General features: G+C 48.6%; 8 protein-coding genes across 8 annotated transcripts; 7 read left to right on the top strand and 1 right to left on the bottom strand.

Annotated features, from left to right (window-relative positions):
* The first annotated feature begins 125 nt into the window (after positions 1–125).
* Positions 126–1,701, top strand: BGW36DRAFT_409445 (putative carboxypeptidase). The gene has a single exon (XM_046219108.1). The coding sequence runs from the start codon at positions 189–191 to the stop codon at positions 1,524–1,526; it is 1,338 nt and encodes a 445-aa protein (XP_046069489.1). The 5' UTR covers positions 126–188; the 3' UTR covers positions 1,527–1,701.
* A 476-nt stretch (positions 1,702–2,177) lies between these two features.
* BGW36DRAFT_463466 (putative deoxyribodipyrimidine photo-lyase Phr1) lies at positions 2,178–4,506 on the top strand. The gene is made up of 2 exons (XM_046222213.1): positions 2,178–3,587; positions 3,642–4,506. The coding sequence occupies exons 1-2, from the start codon at positions 2,347–2,349 to the stop codon at positions 4,192–4,194; spliced, it is 1,794 nt and encodes a 597-aa protein (XP_046069488.1). The 5' UTR covers positions 2,178–2,346; the 3' UTR covers positions 4,195–4,506.
* A 2,539-nt stretch (positions 4,507–7,045) lies between these two features.
* BGW36DRAFT_211622 (uncharacterized protein) lies at positions 7,046–7,761 on the top strand. Its single transcript, XM_046209932.1, has one exon. The coding sequence runs from the start codon at positions 7,233–7,235 to the stop codon at positions 7,641–7,643; it is 411 nt and encodes a 136-aa protein (XP_046069487.1). The 5' UTR covers positions 7,046–7,232; the 3' UTR covers positions 7,644–7,761.
* Positions 7,762–7,879: 118 nt separating this feature from the next.
* BGW36DRAFT_361654 (putative sugar transporter) lies at positions 7,880–9,982 on the top strand (the record flags this gene model as incomplete). The annotated part of the gene is given in 6 exon segments (XM_046214292.1): positions 7,880–8,177; positions 8,209–8,313; positions 8,333–8,432; positions 8,484–8,496; positions 8,562–8,929; positions 8,980–9,982. 6 exon segments carry the CDS (start codon positions 7,880–7,882, stop codon positions 9,980–9,982), a joined length of 1,887 nt encoding a protein of 628 aa, XP_046069486.1.
* A 236-nt stretch (positions 9,983–10,218) lies between these two features.
* BGW36DRAFT_383808 (calcium/calmodulin-dependent protein kinase) lies at positions 10,219–13,318 on the bottom strand. Its single transcript, XM_046216716.1, has 4 exons — positions 12,413–13,318; positions 12,244–12,294; positions 11,895–12,139; positions 10,219–11,844 (listed from the first exon to the last, which is right to left on the bottom strand). Exons 1-4 carry the CDS (start codon positions 12,827–12,829, stop codon positions 10,710–10,712), a joined length of 1,848 nt encoding a protein of 615 aa, XP_046069485.1. The 5' UTR covers positions 12,830–13,318; the 3' UTR covers positions 10,219–10,709.
* A 1,697-nt stretch (positions 13,319–15,015) lies between these two features.
* BGW36DRAFT_429846 (uncharacterized protein) lies at positions 15,016–17,709 on the top strand (the record flags this gene model as incomplete). The annotated part of the gene is made up of 1 exon (XM_046220746.1): positions 15,016–17,709. One exon carries the CDS (start codon positions 15,016–15,018, stop codon positions 17,707–17,709), a length of 2,694 nt encoding a protein of 897 aa, XP_046069484.1.
* Positions 17,710–18,559: 850 nt separating this feature from the next.
* BGW36DRAFT_301048 (putative MFS monocarboxylate transporter) lies at positions 18,560–20,090 on the top strand (the record flags this gene model as incomplete). Its single annotated transcript, XM_046211661.1, has 2 exons — positions 18,560–19,866; positions 19,925–20,090. 2 exons carry the CDS (start codon positions 18,560–18,562, stop codon positions 20,088–20,090), a joined length of 1,473 nt encoding a protein of 490 aa, XP_046069483.1.
* Positions 20,091–20,633: 543 nt separating this feature from the next.
* BGW36DRAFT_463461 (uncharacterized protein) lies at positions 20,634–21,470 on the top strand (the record flags this gene model as incomplete). The annotated part of the gene is made up of 1 exon (XM_046222212.1): positions 20,634–21,470. The coding sequence occupies one exon, from the start codon at positions 20,634–20,636 to the stop codon at positions 21,468–21,470; it is 837 nt and encodes a 278-aa protein (XP_046069482.1).
* Between the last annotated feature and the right edge of the window lie 392 nt (positions 21,471–21,862).

The following is a 21,862-nucleotide window of genomic DNA, read 5'->3' as shown; positions in this document are numbered from 1 at the left end:
ATATATGCAAGTCCGTGTATACACCAAGCAGAGGCCGACAAGACGCAATTGCGGGGGATAATCATATCATCAGCGAGATAGCCGGGTTTCCGATTCAATAATATTTCAATGTCAAGGCATTTCACTAAATCTATCGTGCACACCTGTCTTCAAACACGATATTAATCTAATCTACATCGGAGACAACAATGGTCAATTTCATCACATTGTTTACCATTATCCAGGCTGCTTTTGCGGTCGGAGACCCCTTGCCTCGACATGTAGATACACAGCACCCATTAGGCATTGACACTGCAATCGCAAACCCCTCTTCTCATGAATTACACGAATTAAGCCGCGTTATCGACTCCTCTCCTCTACTATCCTTGCATCGCGATATTGTTAATATCCCATCTATCAGCGGCAATGAGAATGAGGTTGGTCACTATATTATCGATTTCCTGCAACGAAACAACTTCACGGTTGTGAAACAACCAGTACAATCTGCAACAGGAGATAGGCATGCGAAAGAAAGATTCAATATTTATGCCTATATCGGCAATAACTCTTTGCCTGATATACTGTTGACCTCTCACATTGACACCGTGCCACCATATATTCCATATGGACTAACCTATCCAAACATCAACACTTCTGAAAACGATAGGAGATTAGTTACCATCAACGGACGTGGCACGGTAGATGCCAAGGGCAGTGTTGCCGCCCAAATATTCGCAGTGCTAGAAACCATAGCCCAACACGGCGATACCAAAAGTTCAAAAATACCACCATCCCTGGGTCTTCTTTTCGTCGTCGGCGAAGAAAACAGCGGATTGGGTATGAAAACATTCTCTGATTCTGAATACAATACCTCACCACCATCATTTCACACCGTGATATTCGGAGAACCGACTGAATTAAGCCTTGTTTCGGGTCATAAAGGTGGCTTCGGCTTCACGATCACTTCGATCGGGAAAGCCGCGCATTCGGGGTATCCGTGGAAAGGACGAAATGCGATTTCGGCGCTCTTGCCGGTGGCTTCTTTTGTGGAGAAGCTGGGGGATATAGCTGTAGAAGAGGGAGGGTTGCCGTCGAGTGCCAAGTACGGGAATACAACTATTAACTTGGGTGTTATACACGGTGGAGTTGCAGGGAATGTAGTGCCGGCGGTTGCGCAGGCGAGTTTTCTTGTGCGACTTGCCGCGGGAACACCAGATGACGCGAAGGAAATTGTGTACAGGGCTGTACGAAAGCTGGTTGAGGGCGATGATGCTGATGTTAGGGTTGATTTTGTTGCTGAAGGTACAGCGCCGGTGGACCTTGATGCCGATGTAGATGGTTTCAATGTCACGACCGTAAACTATGGAACAGATGTACGCAATCTGAAGATTCGGGGCCGCGGTGATAGACCGGTGAAACGGTACTTGTATGGTCCTGGTAGTATTCTTGTTGCTCACTCTGATGTGGAAGCACTGACTGTTGGGGACTTGGAAGACGCTGTAGAAGGGTATCGCAAATTGATAGAGCATGCCTTGGGGCGTGATTGAATAGACAAATTGACTATGGCTGACACCCACTCACTATGAAGTATAACTACTCGTTATGAGAGGAATCATGCTAGTTCAAGTACGAGATACTATGTTAGCTAGGCTCGGAAATCTTACGAGTGTCCGGTAGAACTAGCAGTGCCAGAAAATTAGAAAAAGCAAAAGATATCATGAGGCGTATGTTAACATATATATCTAATTAATTGTTATGTATTAATGATATTGCGGTTGTAATTTTGCAGTTGAAAGGTTTGATATGGTTTATACGGTTGGTATAGGCCCCGAAACGCCAAGGGCATTTAAGCGGTCGGGGTGGTTTTGGTGCGGGTAGCGTTAGGGTCTTTTTAGACTACCTGGAAGCCTCAGTGCGCCCAATTCGCATTTAGCTACAGCACTATAGCCCATGATCACAAACCTAAATATGAGTAAATGAATACGTATTTAATCCCACTGATTACTAATTTTATGATTTTAACTTAACATATCTAGACAGGTGGAGCAACGACTAAGGTGGTGATAATCGTAATTAGGCCCGATCCATGGATTGGTCTCGGCCGATCTGATGAACATTTAGGGCTGCGCAGATCGGGAGAAATCTAGCATAGCATGCCAATGACATCACGAGAAATGACCGGTCCACGCCCACAGGGTGTCTCTTCTTCAGTCGCTTCCTTACTTATTTTTTGGCTTAAAATGGCCCATTCTAGGTGATGAGGATTCTATAGCGATCAATTCTCTTGCCGTTGTTTGATTTTCAATTTATTCAAACTGAGGGAGCTATCAAGTCAGTTGTAACTCTTCGACTCGAGTAATACGAAAGATGCCTCCCAGAAAGCGCAAGTCACCAGTCTCATCTAATACAGATGCCTCGTCAGCTGCGAAACGAAGCAATACGTCCAGCTCTAATACACAGAATGGTCAGTCGAACGCCAGTATCAGCACTCCTCATCCCAGCGCACAGCAGACCGAGGATTTTGGTATCGTCCTGCGGGAGTTTTATCCGCCAGAGATGAGCAACTCACGCTGCGAAGCTTACAGCAATGGGACGCTTGAGCGACCGATTGATACTCTCAACAAGGCTTACGCAGAAACCGAAGATGCGCGCAAGGCCGTCAAGCCGAAGAATGCGGTTGTGCATTGGTTTAAGAGCGATCTGAGATTGAAAGACAACCGTGCATTGACCTTGGCTTATGAGACTGCGAAAAAACATGATATTCCGTTGGTATGTTTATATATACAGTCACCGCAGGATTGGACAGCGCATTTGACCAGCCCGGCGCGGGTTGATTTCACGCTTCGTAATCTAGAAGTGCTGAAGCAGAAGCTTGCGCAGCTTGATATCCCTCTTTATATGGAAACTCAAGAAAAGCGCAGAAATGTACCAACTCGGATAGTGGAACTATGTGAGCAATGGGGAGCTAGCAATTTGTTCGCCAATATCGAGTATGAAGTGGACGAGCTGAGACGTGAAGCTAAACTGGTAAAACTATGCAGTGACAAGGGAATTGCTTTTGAAGCTGTTCATGATTCCTGTGTTGTCGTTCCTGGAGCTTTGGAGAGCCAACAAGGTAAACAGTATGCAGTATATACCCCGTGGTATCGGTCATGGATAACATATCTTCACGAGCATTCAAGAAACTTGCTTATAGTGGATGAACCGGGGAAGAACACTGGAAACGCACGGTCGCACTTTAAGGATCTTTTTGATAGCCCGGTTCCAGATGCACCACAGAACAAGCGTCTCGGAAACAAGGAGAAGCAGCGGTTCAAGGAAATGTATCCTGAAGGCGAAGACGAGGCGATCAAACGTTTGGACAAGTTTATGGAAACCAAGGTCAAGGATTATGATAAGATGCGAAGCATGGTCTCTGGACAAACTACCTCGATTCTCAGCCCTTATTTTGCAGCCGGTATTTTGAGTGCTCGAGTATCTATCTCCAAGGCAAAGGATGCCAATGGAGGGTACCTAGATGGAAAGAATGCTGGGTTAGCAACGTGGATTAGCGAAGTTGCCTGGCGTGACTTCTACAAGCATGTCCTTGTGCATTGGCCGTTCATCTGGTAAGAATGTCCTCTGAACTTTAGGAAATACAATAATATACTAACTAAACTCAGTATGAACAAATGTTTCAAGCCCGAATTCACCAATGTCGAATGGGAATATGACGAGGAGCTCTTCAACCGTTGGACAGAAGGCAAAACAGGCTTCCCAATCGTCGACGCAGCCATGCGGCATCTCAAGCACGAGGCATGGATGCACAACCGCAACCGCATGATTGTATCTTCTTTTCTGTCAAAGGATCTAATGATCGACTGGCGCCGTGGGGAACGGTATTTCATGGAAAACCTTATCGATGGCGACTTTGCGTCCAACCATGGTGGGTGGGGGTTTGGATCGAGCACGGGTGTTGATCCACAGCCCTATTTCCGTATCTTCAATCCCCTCTTGCAGAGTGAGAAGTTTGATCCAAATGGTGACTTTATTCGTAAGTGGGTGCCAGAGTTGCAAGAAATAAAGGATAAAAAGTCCATTCATGATCCGTATGGAAGAGGCGCTGGGGCAGCAGCGCAGAAGGCTGGGTATCCACGACCGATTGTGAATCATTCGGAGAGTCGAGATAGGGCCTTGCAGAGGTATAAGGAGGGGATTGCAAGCGGTAAGCCGTGATTATAAGTAGGTCAAGGTAGACTAAGTAGAGGAATTATGCGGTTTTACGTACGATATGTCGCTCAAAAATACGTAACTGATCGATCGTGAGCTGAATGACGAATGTGCAACATCTCTTGCACTCAGAGTGGGATTTCCACTCAAATAAAAGATAAGATATTATTCTTTTGTAACAACATTCCTCTGTAGTAATAGATTTTGAGCACTTCAGCTCAATATGGAGATTGAACCCAATGCCGACGAATGAGCAAAAGCGAACTCGCCATTGTGAAATGTCCAGGTTGGGTGTCTCCGGTATGAACTATCCTCCACCAAACGGAGAATTTTCCGCCGCTGTTCGTCAACGATCCAAATTTCTCTTGTCACCAAAAGAGCTTCAGACTTTTCTTTCCTTATTGAGGTAGCCGGAGTAGCGAAAACTTCAAATGGCACTCCATTCAAGTAGAGTATACTCCCGTCGGATGAGAAACAGACGTCAAATAACTCGATATATTTACGAAGAGAAACTCTAAGGCTCTTTTCTCCGCTATGAATGTTCCATATTTCAATAAAATAATCCCTAGTAGATGATATAGCATAGGTATTTGACTGGAAGAGAGGTAAATTAGGCGTGATATTTGCCAGATCTGGATCCAACATATGATTCCGCTTCCCAATTCCGTAATTCGGGACTTTAATGAAGCCTCGAAATGACGATAATAATGGATAAAATACTATATGTTGGCAGCCAGGTGAAAAAGATACGATAGTATCCTAATCCAGCTTATGAATCGGGTTTCTAGTTCTGGAGTCCCATATTTCGACCAAGGACTGATTGCGTAAGGCGACGAAACTGCCATCAGGAGACACGGCCAAAGTTCTACGAAAATAATTCTTCAGAAATATCCGGAGCATCTCGCCTCTATCCACATCGTATATACCTACATATTATTCTTTGGGGGGATCATTATGACTCTGAACCGCGTAATCATAGCCGACAACACTTCCACTATAGGATAATACGATCCTAAATAAAAGAATTTTTTTCCTAGAGAAAGTTCACAACAGTTTCCCAGATTCGAGTTCCCAAATATCCATCGAAATCGCTTGGACGGTTAATATGCGTCGACCATCCGAAGAGAGCAGAAGCTTTTAATCTGGCTTTCTTCGTGGGAAATCAAAGCTCCTTCCTGTTGTCCTGTATTTGTGTCCCATATTCGTAATGAATCCTTTGACTTGGAAATTATGAAATTTTACAGTTTACAGGTGTGAAAGAATCAATAGGAAAGGTGTGAACATCTCCAGTATTGCGAGATTCTGCGTCCCCAGCAGGGTTCCATGATTGCCGTGCTGCGAAAATTGCCTCTTTGGGCGGCCATTTAGGGTTTCTCGGGGTACGTGATTTCATTCGTTGGTAGCCGTTATTTTCGGGCACCATTAAATTCCTGCATCCTTGACAATATGTTGAATCTCATAGCTAACTGTTTATTCGTGCTAAGTATAACATATATCGGTCTTCATTCGTAATCGTATTGATATTCCTGTGTTATGAACTCCACTACATTCAATTGGACACCAATAGCAGCCAGGCAAAACACGACATAGTTTTCTCTTGACCACCACAGTTCTGTATCAGCGTAAATACGGCAGCATGATGCTGAGGCGAGCCGGCACGTGTCGCTCTTGATCTGAATAGTATAAAATACGCGGTACAAGCCTACTACATACTACTCGGCTAGGGGCTGCAGGAGCGCCACTGGTGGGGATCAGCGTCCTTAGTGTGAGGCTTTCGGCGTGAGCCGATGCCACTCAGCTCGGCGAAAGGGGCAAAGCAAGCCTGCCAAACGGGGCAGATGAGGAGTGACATCATGCCTATTTCTCATTTCACCCGGCACCTGATCTGTACGTAATAGAAACGGGAAAAGAGATGAATGTCTTGTCGACGGCTAGTTGCGGTGAGATTCTCAGTATTATTCCAGACGAAATAAAGATGTAAGGGCTGTCTGTCGTCTGCTCGACTTCGGATTCTCATTCCCAGCCTAAGACGTCAATTCTGATAGCCTGAGAAAGCATAACAAATCCTCAAGTCACGAGGATTGGCCGAGGTGACTGTGGCAAGAGCAGCCAAGTTCCAAGTTCCAACATCGAAAGACAAAGAGGGTTCACCCATGGACGGCGACTCGATTAGGCCCTGCAATCTGCATCAAGCGAGGCTGCCAAGCGTCCCAAGCCACCCGATCGAATGCAGGCTCTTCACTTTCTTGGCACCATCACGGTGCCCCACCAGTTTTCTCAGGTATTCGTATTTTGCTTCATATTATTCGCATAATTTTTGGGTCGCAACAGTAGAAAAGAAAAAGCAAACAGTCTTCTTCCAGCGGTATTGACATTCGCTATTCAGTCACCCGGCTGACCGGCTCCACCATGCTATCATCATCCATTAACCCCATGAGCCCCAAACTGCGAGCCACCTGTGATGTGTATGCAGTATGTAAGTCGGCGCCAAGACTGTATCGTACGGTATCAGCCAGCCGTTACCACCAAATTTCCCTGCGCATTAATATTACGCATTCGGACGCAGACAAAGAGCTCGCAACTGTAGCATATGTTGGAGCTTGGAGGAGACGAAGCGGGCCGTATAATAGGATCGGAGAGGGCGTAATTTTGCTTGACGTCGTACAATGATGCACAAATCACTTCCACGGTCTTGGCTACCAGACTACCAGGGAAACGCAACCCAGATTCATGATTCAAATCGAGGTTAGACATGAATCACTCTATCAAGTATCAACCTATATCCATATCCGTACACAGTATCGTTCGTATTGGCTGCTTGGTGAGTTCGATTTAGTATGGCCGGATCTGCGCAACTAGCCCCGCGCGGCGGTACAAGGTCAGCAAAGCACACAGGACGTAGTATCAATAGGACATTGCGTTCGTGATGGACGAACCTTGTTACCGCATCAGGCAGCAAGGAACTCAGTCCTTAAAATTTCGAATCCATCGGTCGACGCTGTGGCTCTACCCCCAGCTTGCATTTGCCAAGCATCAGATGTGCAATGTGTTCTGCGTATGGATGTTCCAGAGTCCGCTCCACCGCCGTTGAAAGGTCCACCTATGGCGGCTTCTGCAACAGTTGGTTCTATTGGAAGACAACTGCATGCTCGACCGAATCAGCGTCACGGCTGAGACCCGACCATTTCCGCCCGCATTGTTCTCGAAAAAAAAAATCTAGGAAACAGGACACGACGGGGGAAAAGGAAAGGGAACGGGAAGCTCCGCAGGGTAGTGTGTGTTTGTATATAGTCATGCCACTCCCTGTTTTGGCATCCCGTGCTCCTTCCTCCTCACCCCGACTCAAAACCTCACCATACGCATCACACACTCTCTGGCCTCTTGAGTTGCTCACCATTGGCTCCTCCATGTCGGCAGATTCGCGTCCATCTGTTTTATCTAGTCCATCGGTATAGAGCAACAACAGCAAAAAACATCCACTAAGATTCTGTTTGCGCCCGTATGGGTTTGACTGAACGACTCCATCAATTGATACCATTGCCATTGCAACTTCACTCGTATACGAACGACCTGCCTGTATAGACCAACCAACGCTATAGTTTTCACCGATTGCGATCTACCGCCATATTCCTCGATCTCGAAAAGAAGACGTAGCCCAAGCGGACTTTGCGATTGCCCCAATATCTTCAAAATGCCTATCTGGACCAACCCCTTTACGCGCAATGACCGTGCGGAGTTTCTAGGCGTCGTTATTCCTCTCTCCCAGGCGACTCGTTTCAACCAGCTGAACATCGACCACGCTCCTCCTTCAGACGAAAAGGACGCTGGCATCGCCATCCCGAAGGATGACAACAATAAACTGGACCGAATCGGCTCTGAAGAAAATGGCGCTGCCTCCAACCCCGAGTGCAGCCACCAGACAATCGAAGCCATTCGCGCCGAGGTGGAAAGTGAGATTGCCGCCTCCGGTCACGACTCTAGCTATGATCGTATGTTTTTCTTCTGTCTATCTCCCCGTAGTGTTTCCTGCCGCATGCAACATGCCCTTCGCGCCTGACGATACAATATTTGCGCGCTTCGTAGTTCTGATTTTTGATTTACTGCTATGTGCACTGAAAAAAACAGGTCTAATCTTGTGCTTTAGGTAAAGCCACAACTATTAACTTAGCTATCCAAGATATTGGAATGGGCCGCTACCAGTGGCAGCTCTTCATTTTGTGTGGATTTGGCTGGTTTGCCGATAAGTAAGTTTCTGAAGGAGATCTGGTTTAAACTTCTACTAATCTTTCTCATAGTCTTTGGCTACAGGTATCTTCTGCACTAATGTTGATGTCTATACTATTAACATCTCGATAAGACTAATGTGATACTAGGGTATTGCCTTGACCCTGAACCAGGTCTCCCAGGAGTTCGGCATCTCTTCAACCCATGTCCGTTTCACTACAGCGGCCCTATTCATTGGCTTGTGTATCGGCGCATCCTTCTGGGGTATTGCTTCTGACATCGTCGGACGACGACTTGCCTTCAACATGACCTTGCTGATCTGCGGTATCTTCGGTATCTGCATTGGAGCTAGTCCTACTTGGATTGGTGTTTGTGGTATGGCTGCTAGTTTGGGCCTTGGTGTAGGAGGAAACCTCCCAGTTGATGGCGCTCTCTTTTTGGAATTCTTGCCTACCGCTTCTAACTACCTGCTTACTCTTCTGAGTATCTGGTGGCCTATGGGACAGTTGGTTGGGAGGTACGTCACCATGATTCAATACAATCCCGCATATACTGACGATATCCCAGTTTGATTGCCTGGGGCTTTCTCCCTAACTACAGCTGTGACACCACTTTGAAGGCCTGCTCCGCTGTCGCCGCCGGCGAACCCTGCTGCCGTCGTGAGGATAACATGGGCTGGCGCTACCTGTGCATCACCATGGGTGCGCTGACCATCTTCATGTGGGCGTGCCGATTCTTCCTGTTCCATCTCTACGAATCCCCTAAATTTCTACTCTCTCGCGGCCGTCAGGAGGAAGCCGTCCGCACTGTCCACGCCATCGCATTCAAGAACAAGGCCCACACCTGGCTCACGGTCGACATCCTCAACGAGATCGGCGGCCACCCGGACGAAGTCGGCAAACCGTCTCTCAGCGTCGTCGACATCATCAAGCGCGCTCTCTCCAAGTTCTCTGGCGAACGCATCGGCCCGCTCTTCGCCTCTAAAAAGCTCGGCCTCACCACCGCCCTCCTATGGTTCTGCTGGGCCACTATCGGCATGGGCTTCCCCCTCTTCAACGCCTTCTTGCCGCAATACCTCGCCCACGCTGGCTCCTCCGGTGGCTCAACCTCCCCCAGCATCACCTACCGCAACTACGCCATCACCTCCATAGTCGGCGTCCCGGGGTCCATACTCGGCTGCTACACCGTGAACCTGAAATACATCGGCCGGAAGGGCACAATGGCGATCTCAACTCTGATCACAGGTGTCATTCTATTCTGCTTCACTATCTCCAGCGACCCCAACGCCCAGCTCACCTGCAGCTCCCTCGAAGCTTTCTTCCAGAACATCATGTACGGCGTCCTGTACGCCTACACGCCCGAAGTCTTCCCCGCGCCGAACCGCGGTACTGGTGCTGGTATATCCAGCTTCTTCAACCGTCTATGCGGCGTCATGGCGCCGATCGTCGCTATCTACGGCACATCTTCTAACCCGAATGCCCCCGTCTACGCTTCTGGTGGATTAATGTTGGCAGCTTTTGTGGCCATGGTCCTACTCCCGATTGAGACGCGCGGCAAACAATGCCTATAAGCCCTCATTCCTATTCCATATTCTAGATGTGTGTGAATGGAGAACTATCCACACTAGAAACAGCCATGACCTGCCCCTCATACCCGAACACAAACAAATGTGCTTCGGGAAAACTGTTCCTTTCATGTTGATATATTCATAGTAAATACAATACCACTTTGATCCAGTTCATGACCTGTACTATATTTGCCCACTGATAGATAAACTGAAACATTTGTATATACTTAATAAACTGATTTCTTACGTCACAATTTATATTACAAGTAGATATGTATGATCGACATTGGTGCAAGTACATGTAGATGCAGATGGAATTATCAATTCTATAACATCGACCATTCAATACATGATGTTTGTATGTGTGTATGTATGACAGAATGCAACGCATCATAATATCAATATTATCAGCAATAAAAGTGAGCAGAGCAATACGAAGCATAACTAGTTAGTATGTCCTTGTCAAACACGTATCCAAAACTTTCCAGATACAAAAAGAATCGATAATTTATTCAATATCAAATCACTCGTGATCACTCGTGCTCACTCGTGTATTGAGACACGCACAACGCCTATCAAGTAAAACATGCATACGTAAACGCCAACCCGGAAAAACTGCACCTAGCGAGGAGAAGAAATCAATGAGAATACTAATGATTATAGAGTATCGACAGGCCAGATGGTCAAAATTGTATAATGGGAGTAGATGGGTGTGATGTAGGAAGAGAATCTATATGACCTCCTGGTCGGGATGTCTTCGTCTCTCGAGTAAAGTTGCGTTGGCGAGATTGAGTTCAAAAGGCTGTCTAGCGGTACGTGCAGCATTTTGTCTGGCGGCCGCAGCGACAGTTGCACTGTGCTGGCCGTAGCCTTGTTGCTGGCGCGATTGTCGGTTTGTCGCGACCTGTCGTGCTTGGGCGGCGCTGCTGGGCGTAGTGCCGAGATTGGTCGAGCGCATTTTGGATTCCATTGCTGCGACGTCGTTGGCTTGTTGCGAGGAGCGAGGGATCTTAGCAGGAGGGTTCTCGGGAGCAGGTTCTTGGGCGATGACTTCGTCGTCGTCGTCGTAGTCTTCGTTGAGCGGGTTAAGGCCTGTGACTGCGTTGGCACCGCGGTAGCCCTGCCGAAAGTTCTTTCGGCGTTTGCCTTCCTCTTCTTGGCGGTGGACGGCGTAGCCAACATCGAATACTTCGCGGAGGTTGACGGCACCGGGGGATCGGAAGTCCATGCGGCGCTCGGATGCGGTCGTGGGTGGTGCGAGTTGGTCAAATTCTCGGCTCTCGTAGTCGCCTTCTTTCTGTCGTATAACAAGAGGAGTGGCGAGAGGTGGTGCGTCGGCGGCAGCGTAGGTTGTTTCGTTGGTTTGCTTGATCCAGGGATGGTTGAGGAATTCGCGGATGGAGTACCGCTTGTCGGGGTCGACGGTTAGGAGGTGAGAGACGAGGTCTTGGGCCGACTTGGAGATATCGTCCCACCATGGCGACAAGAAGGTGTATTGCCCACGGGCGACTTTTTCGGTTAGAATTTGAATGCTCTCATCGTAAAACGGTGGGAAGCCGCAGAGTAGAGTGTAGAGGACACAGCCGAGAGCCCACATGTCGACGCTCTTCGAATACCTCTCATCCTTGACGATTTCTGGGGCGGTATAGCCCACTGTACCACATGGGGTCATTGTTTGACTGTCCCAGATAACTTTGGAAAGGCCAAAATCTGCGATTTTAATTGTTCCAATACCACCAGCCCCAACTCCGGGAATGAATTCTCCTTCGTCCGCCTTATCTTCATCGCCTGCTTGGTGAGGCTTGGGGTATTTAGTAGGAGTAAATTGGGAGGGGTAAAAGAGTAAATTTTCCGGTTTGATATCGCTAGACAGGACGTTAAAATTGGGTAAGTAGCAGAATGAAGGACAACCTACCGATGTACAACGCCGGATGTCTCATGAAGATATTCAATAGCCTCGGCCACTTGGGTAATAACATGGCGACTCAGCTCTTCGCTAAAGTAGGTCAATCTTACAATTTGATGGAACAGTTCTCCACCCGGACAGAGCTCGAGAATGATGTAGTAGAATTGAGGGGACTCGGAAAAGCCAATCAATTTAACGATGTTGGGATGGTCTAATTGGCGCATGATCTGAACTTCTTTCAAGATGTTGGCCCGCTATCCAGCACGAGTTAGCAGGTCAATTTATAAAACCAAATCAGACGACACGTGCAAGGGAAAGGAGCAAAGAGTAATATCCAAGCAAAGGATGAATCGCGCACCTCCACGGCTTTGGGCTTCTTTCGAAACGGCGGAAGAACATGGGCGTCACCCTAGAGAGCCGGCAGAAAGACGTTGGCGATTGTGAATTCTGGTTTGGAATTGGAGAGGAATAAAAACAGAATAGGAAAAAACACGAATCAAACAATAGGTATACTTCCTAACTCGTACCTGGTTGCTATTCATTTCAAACTTCCGTACGACTTTGATGGCCGCCTCACCGAGCTGGCCCTCGCTGTCACGCGCACGGTAGACATTGCTGAAAGCGCCGTCGCCCATTTTCTCAATCAAGATCCATCGTTCCAAGCCCGGATATTTGGGCATCTTGGACTTGCTGTGTCGTTCTTCGGCGACCAATCGCTCGATATCGGCGCGCGAAATCTTGGCGTTCGAGTCGGGGGATTTCTGCTGGCCATTGCTGCGCTTCTGCTCGATCTCATCGAGATTATTCGTGTACTGGCCGTGCGGCTGGCGTTGTTGTTCGGCGTGGACGGCGGTGACGTCGGTGGTTGGTTCGGCATGAGGCGTGACCAGGCGGGCTTGTTTGCCATGGCGGATGAAATTCTTCAGACTCTGTATGGTACTCATGGTTACGAGGAGACGGCGAGGGGAGAAGCGGGAGGAGAGGGTAAGGGGGCGAGGGGGATTAGCAGCAGCGTGGAGCGGCTGGCATAGGAAGCAAGCGTGGATGCGGGGTGATGTCCAGGATGGCGATCTCTTTGTGTGCGTGCGTGCTGGCCTGTCGTTGGAAGGAGAGCTGCGACTGAGGTATCTGGCAGTGTCTGGTAGTGTCTGGCGGGTGTTGACGAAGAAGAAAAACGACGGAGACGACAGTGAAAAGATTATTCTTTGCACGTTGCTGGTATGACGAATGGCAGATCGCAGCCGTGTTCGTTAGTGCTAGCCTGTTAGTGTTAGTGGAGAGGTTTCAATGACGGAAGAAGCTCGGCGGGAATGGGAGTCGCCGCCAATGACGCAGGAAACAGTAGAATATAGATAGATATCTATCTCTATATATCCACAGCAATTGATATATTTACATATGAATATCGTAAATAAATATGGCTTTTATCAGACGGTATGGAAGGCAGAAGTCTCAACAGCGGCTGCGTCACGGGACCGCTGGTTGTGTAGATGAGGTCATGGTAAGCGGCGAGGGGGATGACATCAGCTGCTTACATATCTTGTATCGCTATTACTATTACGATTACTATCGTCGATGAATGATGATGCATTTTTATTCCTGTGCTCTTCTGTTAGAATATAGAGAATAGCATTTGAAAGATGAATACGACGTCAACTCTGACGTCTTTCGGCAAACCCAACCAAAGCGCTATTTATATGTAATTCTCTGGATGACATCAAGTGCTTGTTTTGCCCCTGCTCGGTCCAGATAATGTTACATCATGCCTTCAAATGTTGGACAGGCCTGTGCCATTATATTTATCAGTGGTAGAGATTCACATATCGGCTATGGTAGCAGCCATCTTTGACGTCAGTCGTTAGGCCGATCGGTCGCCGCATAATGATTTAGTCTCGCATCGTCATAGATTTCGCCAATAGATTAATGTAGAGAAAAAGAAAAAGCGCCAGGCAAAAAAAGGAAATGGATTGAAGTACCCTCGCATACGGAGTGCAGTAAGATGAAACTGCAAATATCTGCTTTGCTGTTTTAGACTGTTTCGCGTCTGTGTTGGCTACAAAGCTAGCAGCATTCGGCAGATCGTTGGGACCAGACTGCAAGTAAGGGGTGGATGTCTTATATCTGCATCTCACAACAGACATGAATCAGAGAGACCACGCATAATAACAATAACGACCAAATGACGGTGGTACAGCAGGAATCCAGCGTGCTCCAATGGCAGGCCGCAGCCCCGTGTTATCGGCAGTTATTGGCGGCGAGGCATGAATACTAAATCGCAGGAGCCAATAGCAACCGCGGGGCTAGAAATTCCTCGCACCGACCTGGGCCAATCTCGCGATTATAAGCTCGCCTGCATGGCTAGTCGGTAGCACTTATTACTTAGTAGCGAGGAGTAGAGACTGACTGGTCTTGTTAGAGAATGCAGAGGAATCTGATTAGTGCCGGGAGGAGAAAAAGGCAATCCGGACTAGTCAGATTCAGACGTCTCGACGTTGCAGCCAGCCGCAGGGTATCTACCGTCTACCTGGCCCCTCCAGGCCTGCGTTGAAAGTGACAACTACATCTCTTCTACTGCTGCGTCTCCTGCGTCTTCCCCGTCGCCTTCTTTCCCACCACGACCCTCGCTCCCCTGCGATCCTGTCGCATCGCTCGATCGCTTCCACAGCATCCCGTGCTCCTGCTACGAGGCCACCGCTCGTCCGATCCACCGCGACCGTCAGTCTCTCTAACTTCTGTTCGTCACTCCGTATCCTTCGCAACAGCCAGGTCCTATCTCTCCTTTTGGGCCTTGGAATAATCGCTAAGAATCACCATCCGAAAACCCTTTCTATCGGCCTGTCGTCCGACTCGTTAATATTTACGTCTGCCCGAGCTTATCCCGAAGACACAAAAAAGCAAAGAAAGCCCCCACGGAAGTAAATCGCAAAACTTTCATTTACAGTCCTGCGTATCCAGACAGCGCAGCCAGGCGCTTCAACGGTCTTTCACTCAAGTATGGGGATTCGGTAACACAAAGTGGCTTAATATACCAACTGTAGGGCGCCCGATTGATTCTGGATCAGCTTGATATGAACTTATCGCGAAAGCCGTCATTTATATCTGAGTATACCGAGGAATTCTCTAGTTCGCGATGCCCGACCTCGAGCTCGTAAGTGCCCCTATCGGTGCCCCATCGCTGGATCGACCGCTTTTCAAGGCCCATAAATCTCTTCCCCGACGCCGCGATATCGAATCCAAATCGTATACAATCGATATGACCTTTCCGACCGACACTGACCATGAAAAATCCAACGGTGCTGCTGCTGTTTCAATCACACCCTCACTGCCACTGACGCCTCCCAACCAAATTCCAGAAGATCCAAACGGAGGGGACTCGTCGCACGACCAGCTTTCATCTCCGTTCAGTAACGGCACTGCGACTCCAGTCACGGGATTCAGTCCACCTACGCCCGATATCACGCCACCTCGCGTGAGAGATGCTACCCCAAAGGCTCGACCTCCCTTGTTCCTAGCATCGTCAATGTCCTCGCAAGCCGAGTCCTTCCAAACAGCACGAGAGAACTTTTCGGACGAAAACCTCACAGAGAGCGGTAGTCCATCAACACATTCGCTTGTTCAGCGTCATCGTCGAAAGCCGACTTTGAAGCAATCGCCTCTCGCAATTGATGTAGAACGCCCTGTCACCCCTCCTAACAGGGAGCTAGAACCGGAAGCGTTTGAAACACCAAAGGCGAAAGAGAATGGCTGCGTTAAGAGGAAGAGTAACCAGAAGGAAACGACGGTGACAACGTCGCCATCGTCATTACCGCGCAAGCGCCAACCCAACGGAACGCGTCGACAAGGCAACCGTGTCCGTTCTACCGCTGAAAAATCTCCGAGCAAAAGCCAGGAACCACTACCATCTGGCTTAGATCAATCTTCGGAGGCTTTAGCGCTAGCGAAATTTGGAGCGGAGATAGGATGGGACTTAACGGATCATGAGCAAAAATTGATGGACCGAGTCGATTCCTGGAGAAATTCAGCGGGCTCGTTCACATCAACCATTGAAGCACGGGTGATCGAACCAACGCCTCAGAAGAGAAGGACGCTGAGACATACCGAGAAAAGGATTTCTCTGCGGTCGGTGAGCTCACCAGATCCACCATCTACCAACACGTCTCTTGATTTCAATGTTGGCGACTCACCGCATCGATTGGTACATAAATCCGCCCGCATTTCAAATCGCAACCGACACAGCGTGGCATCGGATATGTCAGTCTCAAATAGCGCTACTTCGGGCAACCCTCCCAAAGCTGAGGTGATTCCGGTTGTTGTTATTCCCCAAAGACGTTCTTCTTTGAAGTCTTCTGCTCCTCCCAGCCGCAATCAGTCGGTCACTCGATCCCAGGACTTGAGTCATCGTAACAACAGCATTTCTCGCAGCAAAGCCAGTGACTCGCTACCAAGACGGAGGAAACGAACAATGTCGGATTCCCTTCCTTCGACAGGCGAGCATAGCAGGGCAGACAGCCGGGGTCGAGATCTGACGCGTCCACCAATACCTCCGCGCAGCTCATCTCTGTCGGCACCCACCAGCAGAAGTAATTCTCGTACGACCTCCTTGACTTCTGAAAGCCTGCGTCGTCACACCGAAGCGATGAGCCTGACATTGCACCCCCCCATGAAGGAAGTCACTGCAGCTGCGTTACCCTCACCAAGAATCATCCTGCCTGATGAGCCCAAACCATCCGAGCAACCTGGATCCCCATTCCTGCAATTCCACATTGATGATGGAGAACGACTTCGCGCGCCTTCTTTACATTTTACGCAGTCCTCGGTCGTTTCCTCTTCACCTGGTCCTATTGAAATTAGAGAAGCTACTACGGTTTCCTTTTTCCCGCATAATAACGAGTCGCTCTTGCTTATCAATCCTTACGTGCAGACAGAGTCTCGTGCTGTTAGAGCTTTACGTGACTGGGATTTAGAACCGTCTGGCAAGGTAAGCACTCCAAAGCAGTCTACAGCAGCTGTGAATTTCGATTCACCTCTTCGAAACCCGCGCACGCCACCTAAGCCACCCGTACAAGCACTTGTCTCAGCACCTCCAGTAGACGATATCAATCCGCAAATAGCCGATGCTGAAGTGAATCAACAAAGAAGCAACCGTTTCGGTCGTGGGCTAGGCTCGGTAAGACGTGCATTGAGCGCACGACGTTATTCAGATACACCAGGCCCGCCCTTGTTCAGATCCCTTTCGACAAGATCTGCAAAGAACAGAAGAGCAGAGAAAGCGTCGGATAGCCAACTCCATCCATTCTGGCGACCTCGTGGGTTCTGGGATGATTTCGACGACAAGGATGATGGACTCGTAAACCCCGCTCCACAACCCTTCAACGCACCCGAGGAAGATACTTTTATAAGTAACAGCCTGGGCCTGCCTCAGAAGCGGGTTATATTTGCCGGCCCACTGGCGCTCGCTCGTCGCCTTTCTAAATCGCGACGCTCGCGCCACCGCCTCGCCCTTCGGCATCAACAAAGTCAGAGCAACCTCAACCTCGCAATGGGGATTGTTCGAACTGGTTCTCCCTACCAACACCGCACCGTACGACCCCGGTCACGACTGAGAGTTTTGATGCCATTGACAGCACTCCGCGACTTCCAGCAGCGGGTGAGACAGGCCAGACAAATGCGCGCAAGGGCAAGACTCGAAGCACGACGCGAGAGACTCAAGCAGAGCATCGGAGTAAAGACACTGGCCAACCCGTACTCTGTTGGACCGTTCAACAACGGCAACCCCTACCAACAAACCAGCATCGCCTCAAACGGCCCGATACACCGACTATGAGCTATACGAACTGATGATTTAACGAGATGAAGAAAAGTAAGAATAATTTACCTGCAACGAGACTAAGATTTTATTATGAATACCACGAACGAACTGAGAGGTGTGGCAGACAGAACTGAGAATGGATTGAAGAGCTTATGATATGCCGCAATGAGATGATTTTGATGACATGATGAATGACTTGGCATTTGTACATGATTGCGTTTGCGGTTTTGCTTGTTGAGCTTTGCGTTTCTGTTAGTGTTTTGTTCCTGCTGTATATTAGGAAATGAGGTTGAGTATTTAGTTATTATGATTGTCATTACCATCATCATTTTCGTTCTTATTATTATTAATACTCTTGCATCCAAAATGCAGAACTATCACGTGCCGCTTAATAATGGGCGGCCTGGACCTTCCTGTTTGAAGAATTCTTACCCAACGGAGCAGGCCGTCTCCCGCAGCAGGAGCTCGCCATATCGCTACTGCTCCTGCTTGCTAAGCACGCACTGCCATTCTCACCGCTGGCCTCGTTTTATCATACATCTTCACTCCTCTCGATTCCGAATGGACGACGTCAAGCCACCGTTAAAGACCTGGAGAAAAAGACAGGCCGGCAGACGAAGTTGTCTCTTCAGCCTTAGGGTTTACTGTGGATCTTGCTCCTCAAGCGGGGGAAGGGAATCGGACTAACTCCACCCAGGCCCGTATTTCCTTTAAATATTTCTCTTCGCCTCGCTATTATTACGTGATGTGTGGTCCGCTGTTGTTGATGCCCTCTGGCAGTGTCTATCATCGTCTGCTTCTCTGTGGCTACAACTGGTCGTGTATCAGACTCCCATAGCTAGCTTGCTGATCTCAGTCAACGGTAATGCCTAACACTCAGGATGATGCCCACTCAGGAATCGGAGTCGCCCAGCAGGCAGATGGTGTGCTAGGGAGTAACGAGGGTGGCTCAAGCCTAAACAAAGAGATAGTGGAGACAGAATGCCACCAAGCTCCCCCCGATGCTGAAAACAGACCAACAGAACATGTCGCTTTGCAATCGATCATATCCCGCCGTGATGACCGAGACGGCGTCTCATTGTCACATACCGTCACACGAGCCTCAATGGATCGATACGGGAATACATATCCCGAAGGCGGGTTGCAAGCCTGGCTTGTTGTGCTCGGGAGTTTCCTAGGCTTGTTTGGATCTCTTGGTCTCATCAACACAATCGGCACATTTCAAACTTACATTTCGACGCATCAGTTGCAGAATTATAGTGAAGGAGCTGTGGGCTGGATTTTTGGCGTATACGCTTGTCTTACCTTCTTCTGTGGTGTCCAGATAGGTCCAATCTTCGACGCCAAAGGACCGCGTCTCCTTGTGCTAGCGGGGTCTATTCTTATTATTGTTGCCATGATTTCGGTGGCTTTTTGCACGCAATATTGGCATTTTATGGTTGTTCTCGGCATAATTACCGGCGTTGGCACATCGTTGATCTTCACACCTGCAATTGCTGCAATCGGTCACTTCTTCTACGAGCGACGAGGCGAAGCCACTGGTATCGCATCGACAGGGGGTTCATTGGGTGGAATTGTGTTTCCATTGGTGCTCGAGGCGCTCTTCCCTAGAATCGGCTTTGCGTGGGCAACCCGCGTTGTTGTCCTTCTCTGCCTGTTGACACTGGGCAGCGCCTGCATTCTTATTCGTTCTCGACTTCCGTCCCAGCCAGCATCAAAGAAAAATATTCTTCCCGATTTCCGTATATTTAAAGATCCAATCTTTAGTCTCACTACCGCGGGCGTGTTCCTCATTGAATGGGGGTTGTTTGTGCCGATTGCGTATATCTCCTCTTATGCATTAGCCGAGGGCTTCTCAAGCTCATTCTCATATCAAATCCTTGCCATTCTCAACGTCGGTTCCGTCTTCGGCAGATGGCTTCCGGGTTATTTTTCGGATTTCCTTGGCCGCTTTAATACCATGATTATCACAATATTAGGTTGTTTACTCAGCACTGCCTGTTTCTGGTTTCCGGCTAGTGATAGGAGGGCACTTCTGATTGTGTATGCCCTGACATTTGGTTTCTTCAGCGGCAGTAATATCAGTTTGACCCCAGTATGCGTGGGTCAACTCTGTAAGACGGAAAATTACGGCCGATATTACGCCACGGCATATACTATTGTCAGTTTTGGGTATGTTACGGTTCTATCGTCATTATACATTTCTGGTATCCTGTCTGACATTTCTTAGCACATTGACTGGTATCCCTATTGCTGGAGAGATTCTATCGAGGTGTAACGGTCAGTATTGGGGTCTCATTGCGTTTGTGACGGCATGTTACTTTGGCGGCTTGCTAGCATTCACGGCTGCTAAGCTGGTCAAAGTCGGCTGGAATCGCCCATGGATTGTGTTCTAGAAAGATCATCTACGACGTTACGACATGCGACAATGATATCATATATATCATGCGGTCCGCCTTTTCCTACCCAACGGAGAGATCGCCCCACTTCTCTAGTAAGGGCGAAGCCAGCATATCAATTGATACGGCAGATATTCACATCGCAGATTTAGAGATTATTAAGTCGATAGTCTCTCCTTTTCCGTCTGTCTTTGGAATTCCTCTCAATTAGGTCGTTTCATTGTCTCTGTTCAATTAACATCTTCGCTGTATATAGCATTATCTTCATTAGCATAAGATGTCAAAATGATCCTTATCTGCGTCACAGTGATTTATTCCATTGGGTCTACGGAACACACTTCCGTAACTCTTTCTACCTTTTTTATAGAAAAACGATCCCGATTGGGCGGTTTTATTAGACAATGTCCGTATCAGTCCGATCTGTTGGCTTATTTCTCTCGCATATCATCTTCTCTATACTCTTCATCCAGATCTTCGTGTACTTCGAACTGGGAAAGAAAACCACAAATCCTTCACAATACAGGACTATCATCCGTCAAAATGAAGACTCCCAGTCTCCTCCTCGCAACGCTCGCAGCAGCCTCTTCCGTCATCGCCGTCCCTCAAATTGACCCGTCACCATCCCCATCGCGAGCTAGCAGCAGACTACCTAGTAACCCTAGTCCCTCTCGACTGCCTTCGACTCCTTCTCCACGGCCAAGGTCCAGCTTGCCTATTCGATTCCCTTCAGTCTCTTCCTCTCCACGACCCGCCTCGTCGAGTGCTCCGTCGGTTTCGCTCTCGACTTCCGCTCTTACCTGTCCGCCTGAAAGAACGGTCACAGATACTACCACGGCCACCGTCACTTTCACCGTAACCACCTGTCCAACAGCCGCCTCCTCTGCACAACCCATCATTCCAGCACCAGCACCACCAGCAAGCGCGCCAGCTCCCCCTCCAGCCCCAGCTTCACCCTCCTCACCCTCCCGCCCAGCTGCCCCATCCACTACTTCATCACGCACACCCTCTTCAGCTCCCGGCATCACCAGAGCCGTTGAAACCTCCCCTTCACCGTCTCCCCGAAGCTCAACCCTACTCCCATCGTCCACGCCACGACGACCCTCCTCCTCTGCTCAAATCCGCACCTCATCTGCCTCCCCAACCCGATCTAGCTCCGCCGTCATCAGGCCAATCACTGAATCGAGTCCGTCAGTACAACGCCCCGCGGCCCCAGCAACACCGTCTTCTTCAATCGTCGTGGCCGCGCACCCCGTCGAGTCGACTGCGCTTGCTGTTGCTCCGAGACCAGCTCCATCTCCGTCGCCGTCGGTGGTTAGGAGGTCGGGGTTGATGAATAGGCGCGTAGCGCACCGGGATCATAGGTTTCATAGATATTAATTGGAGTTTGATCTCAAATGGGATTGATTGAGGGCTATCCCCGAGGGATTCTTCGTCTGTTATCGCTGGAGTGATGGACCCGCAGGTGATAGGGTGGAATGGGTATACCATCAACTGATACAGAGTTATAAGAAAATTGTAGGAAATGTGGTAATATATTGCTGTGCTTTGCATCAGGATAAAAATATAGAATATGATTTGATGTTTATTTATTATTTTCCCTACAAGATGGATTAATTTGAAACATAATAATCAATTGATATTGTGTATGTTTTCTTTGACAATACTTATTGTGACTTCATTACTACATACATGAATATGTATGTAGTAGAAAGGCATATGGAAAAACAGGCGGGTGGTGGATAAAATCTCCTGGGAACGGTGTAGGGTTG

The sequence above is a fragment of the Talaromyces proteolyticus genome (genome assembly GCF_021365285.1).
Source record: "Talaromyces proteolyticus strain PMI_201 chromosome Unknown BGW36scaffold_9, whole genome shotgun sequence".
In the NCBI taxonomy this organism is placed as follows: domain Eukaryota; kingdom Fungi; phylum Ascomycota; class Eurotiomycetes; order Eurotiales; family Trichocomaceae; genus Talaromyces; species Talaromyces proteolyticus.
This window is presented reverse-complemented; position numbering and strand designations above follow the sequence as displayed.

Coding starts and splice junctions, on each gene's coding strand:
- BGW36DRAFT_383808 (XM_046216716.1), bottom strand. CDS start 12,829: ATGAGTACCATACAGAGTCTGAAGAATTTCATCCGCCATGGCAAACAA. Junction 12,295..12,412: donor TTGAAATGAATAGCAACCAG/GTACGAGTTAGG, acceptor CCGGCTCTCTAG/GGTGACGCCCATGTTCTTCC. Junction 11,845..11,894: donor ACATCCGGCGTTGTACATCG/GTAGGTTGTCCT, acceptor CGTCCTGTCTAG/CGATATCAAACCGGAAAATT.
- BGW36DRAFT_211622 (XM_046209932.1), top strand. CDS start 7,233: ATGTGTTCTGCGTATGGATGTTCCAGAGTCCGCTCCACCGCCGTTGAA.
- BGW36DRAFT_463466 (XM_046222213.1), top strand. CDS start 2,347: ATGCCTCCCAGAAAGCGCAAGTCACCAGTCTCATCTAATACAGATGCC. Junction 3,588..3,641: donor GTGCATTGGCCGTTCATCTG/GTAAGAATGTCC, acceptor AACTAAACTCAG/TATGAACAAATGTTTCAAGC.
- BGW36DRAFT_409445 (XM_046219108.1), top strand. CDS start 189: ATGGTCAATTTCATCACATTGTTTACCATTATCCAGGCTGCTTTTGCG.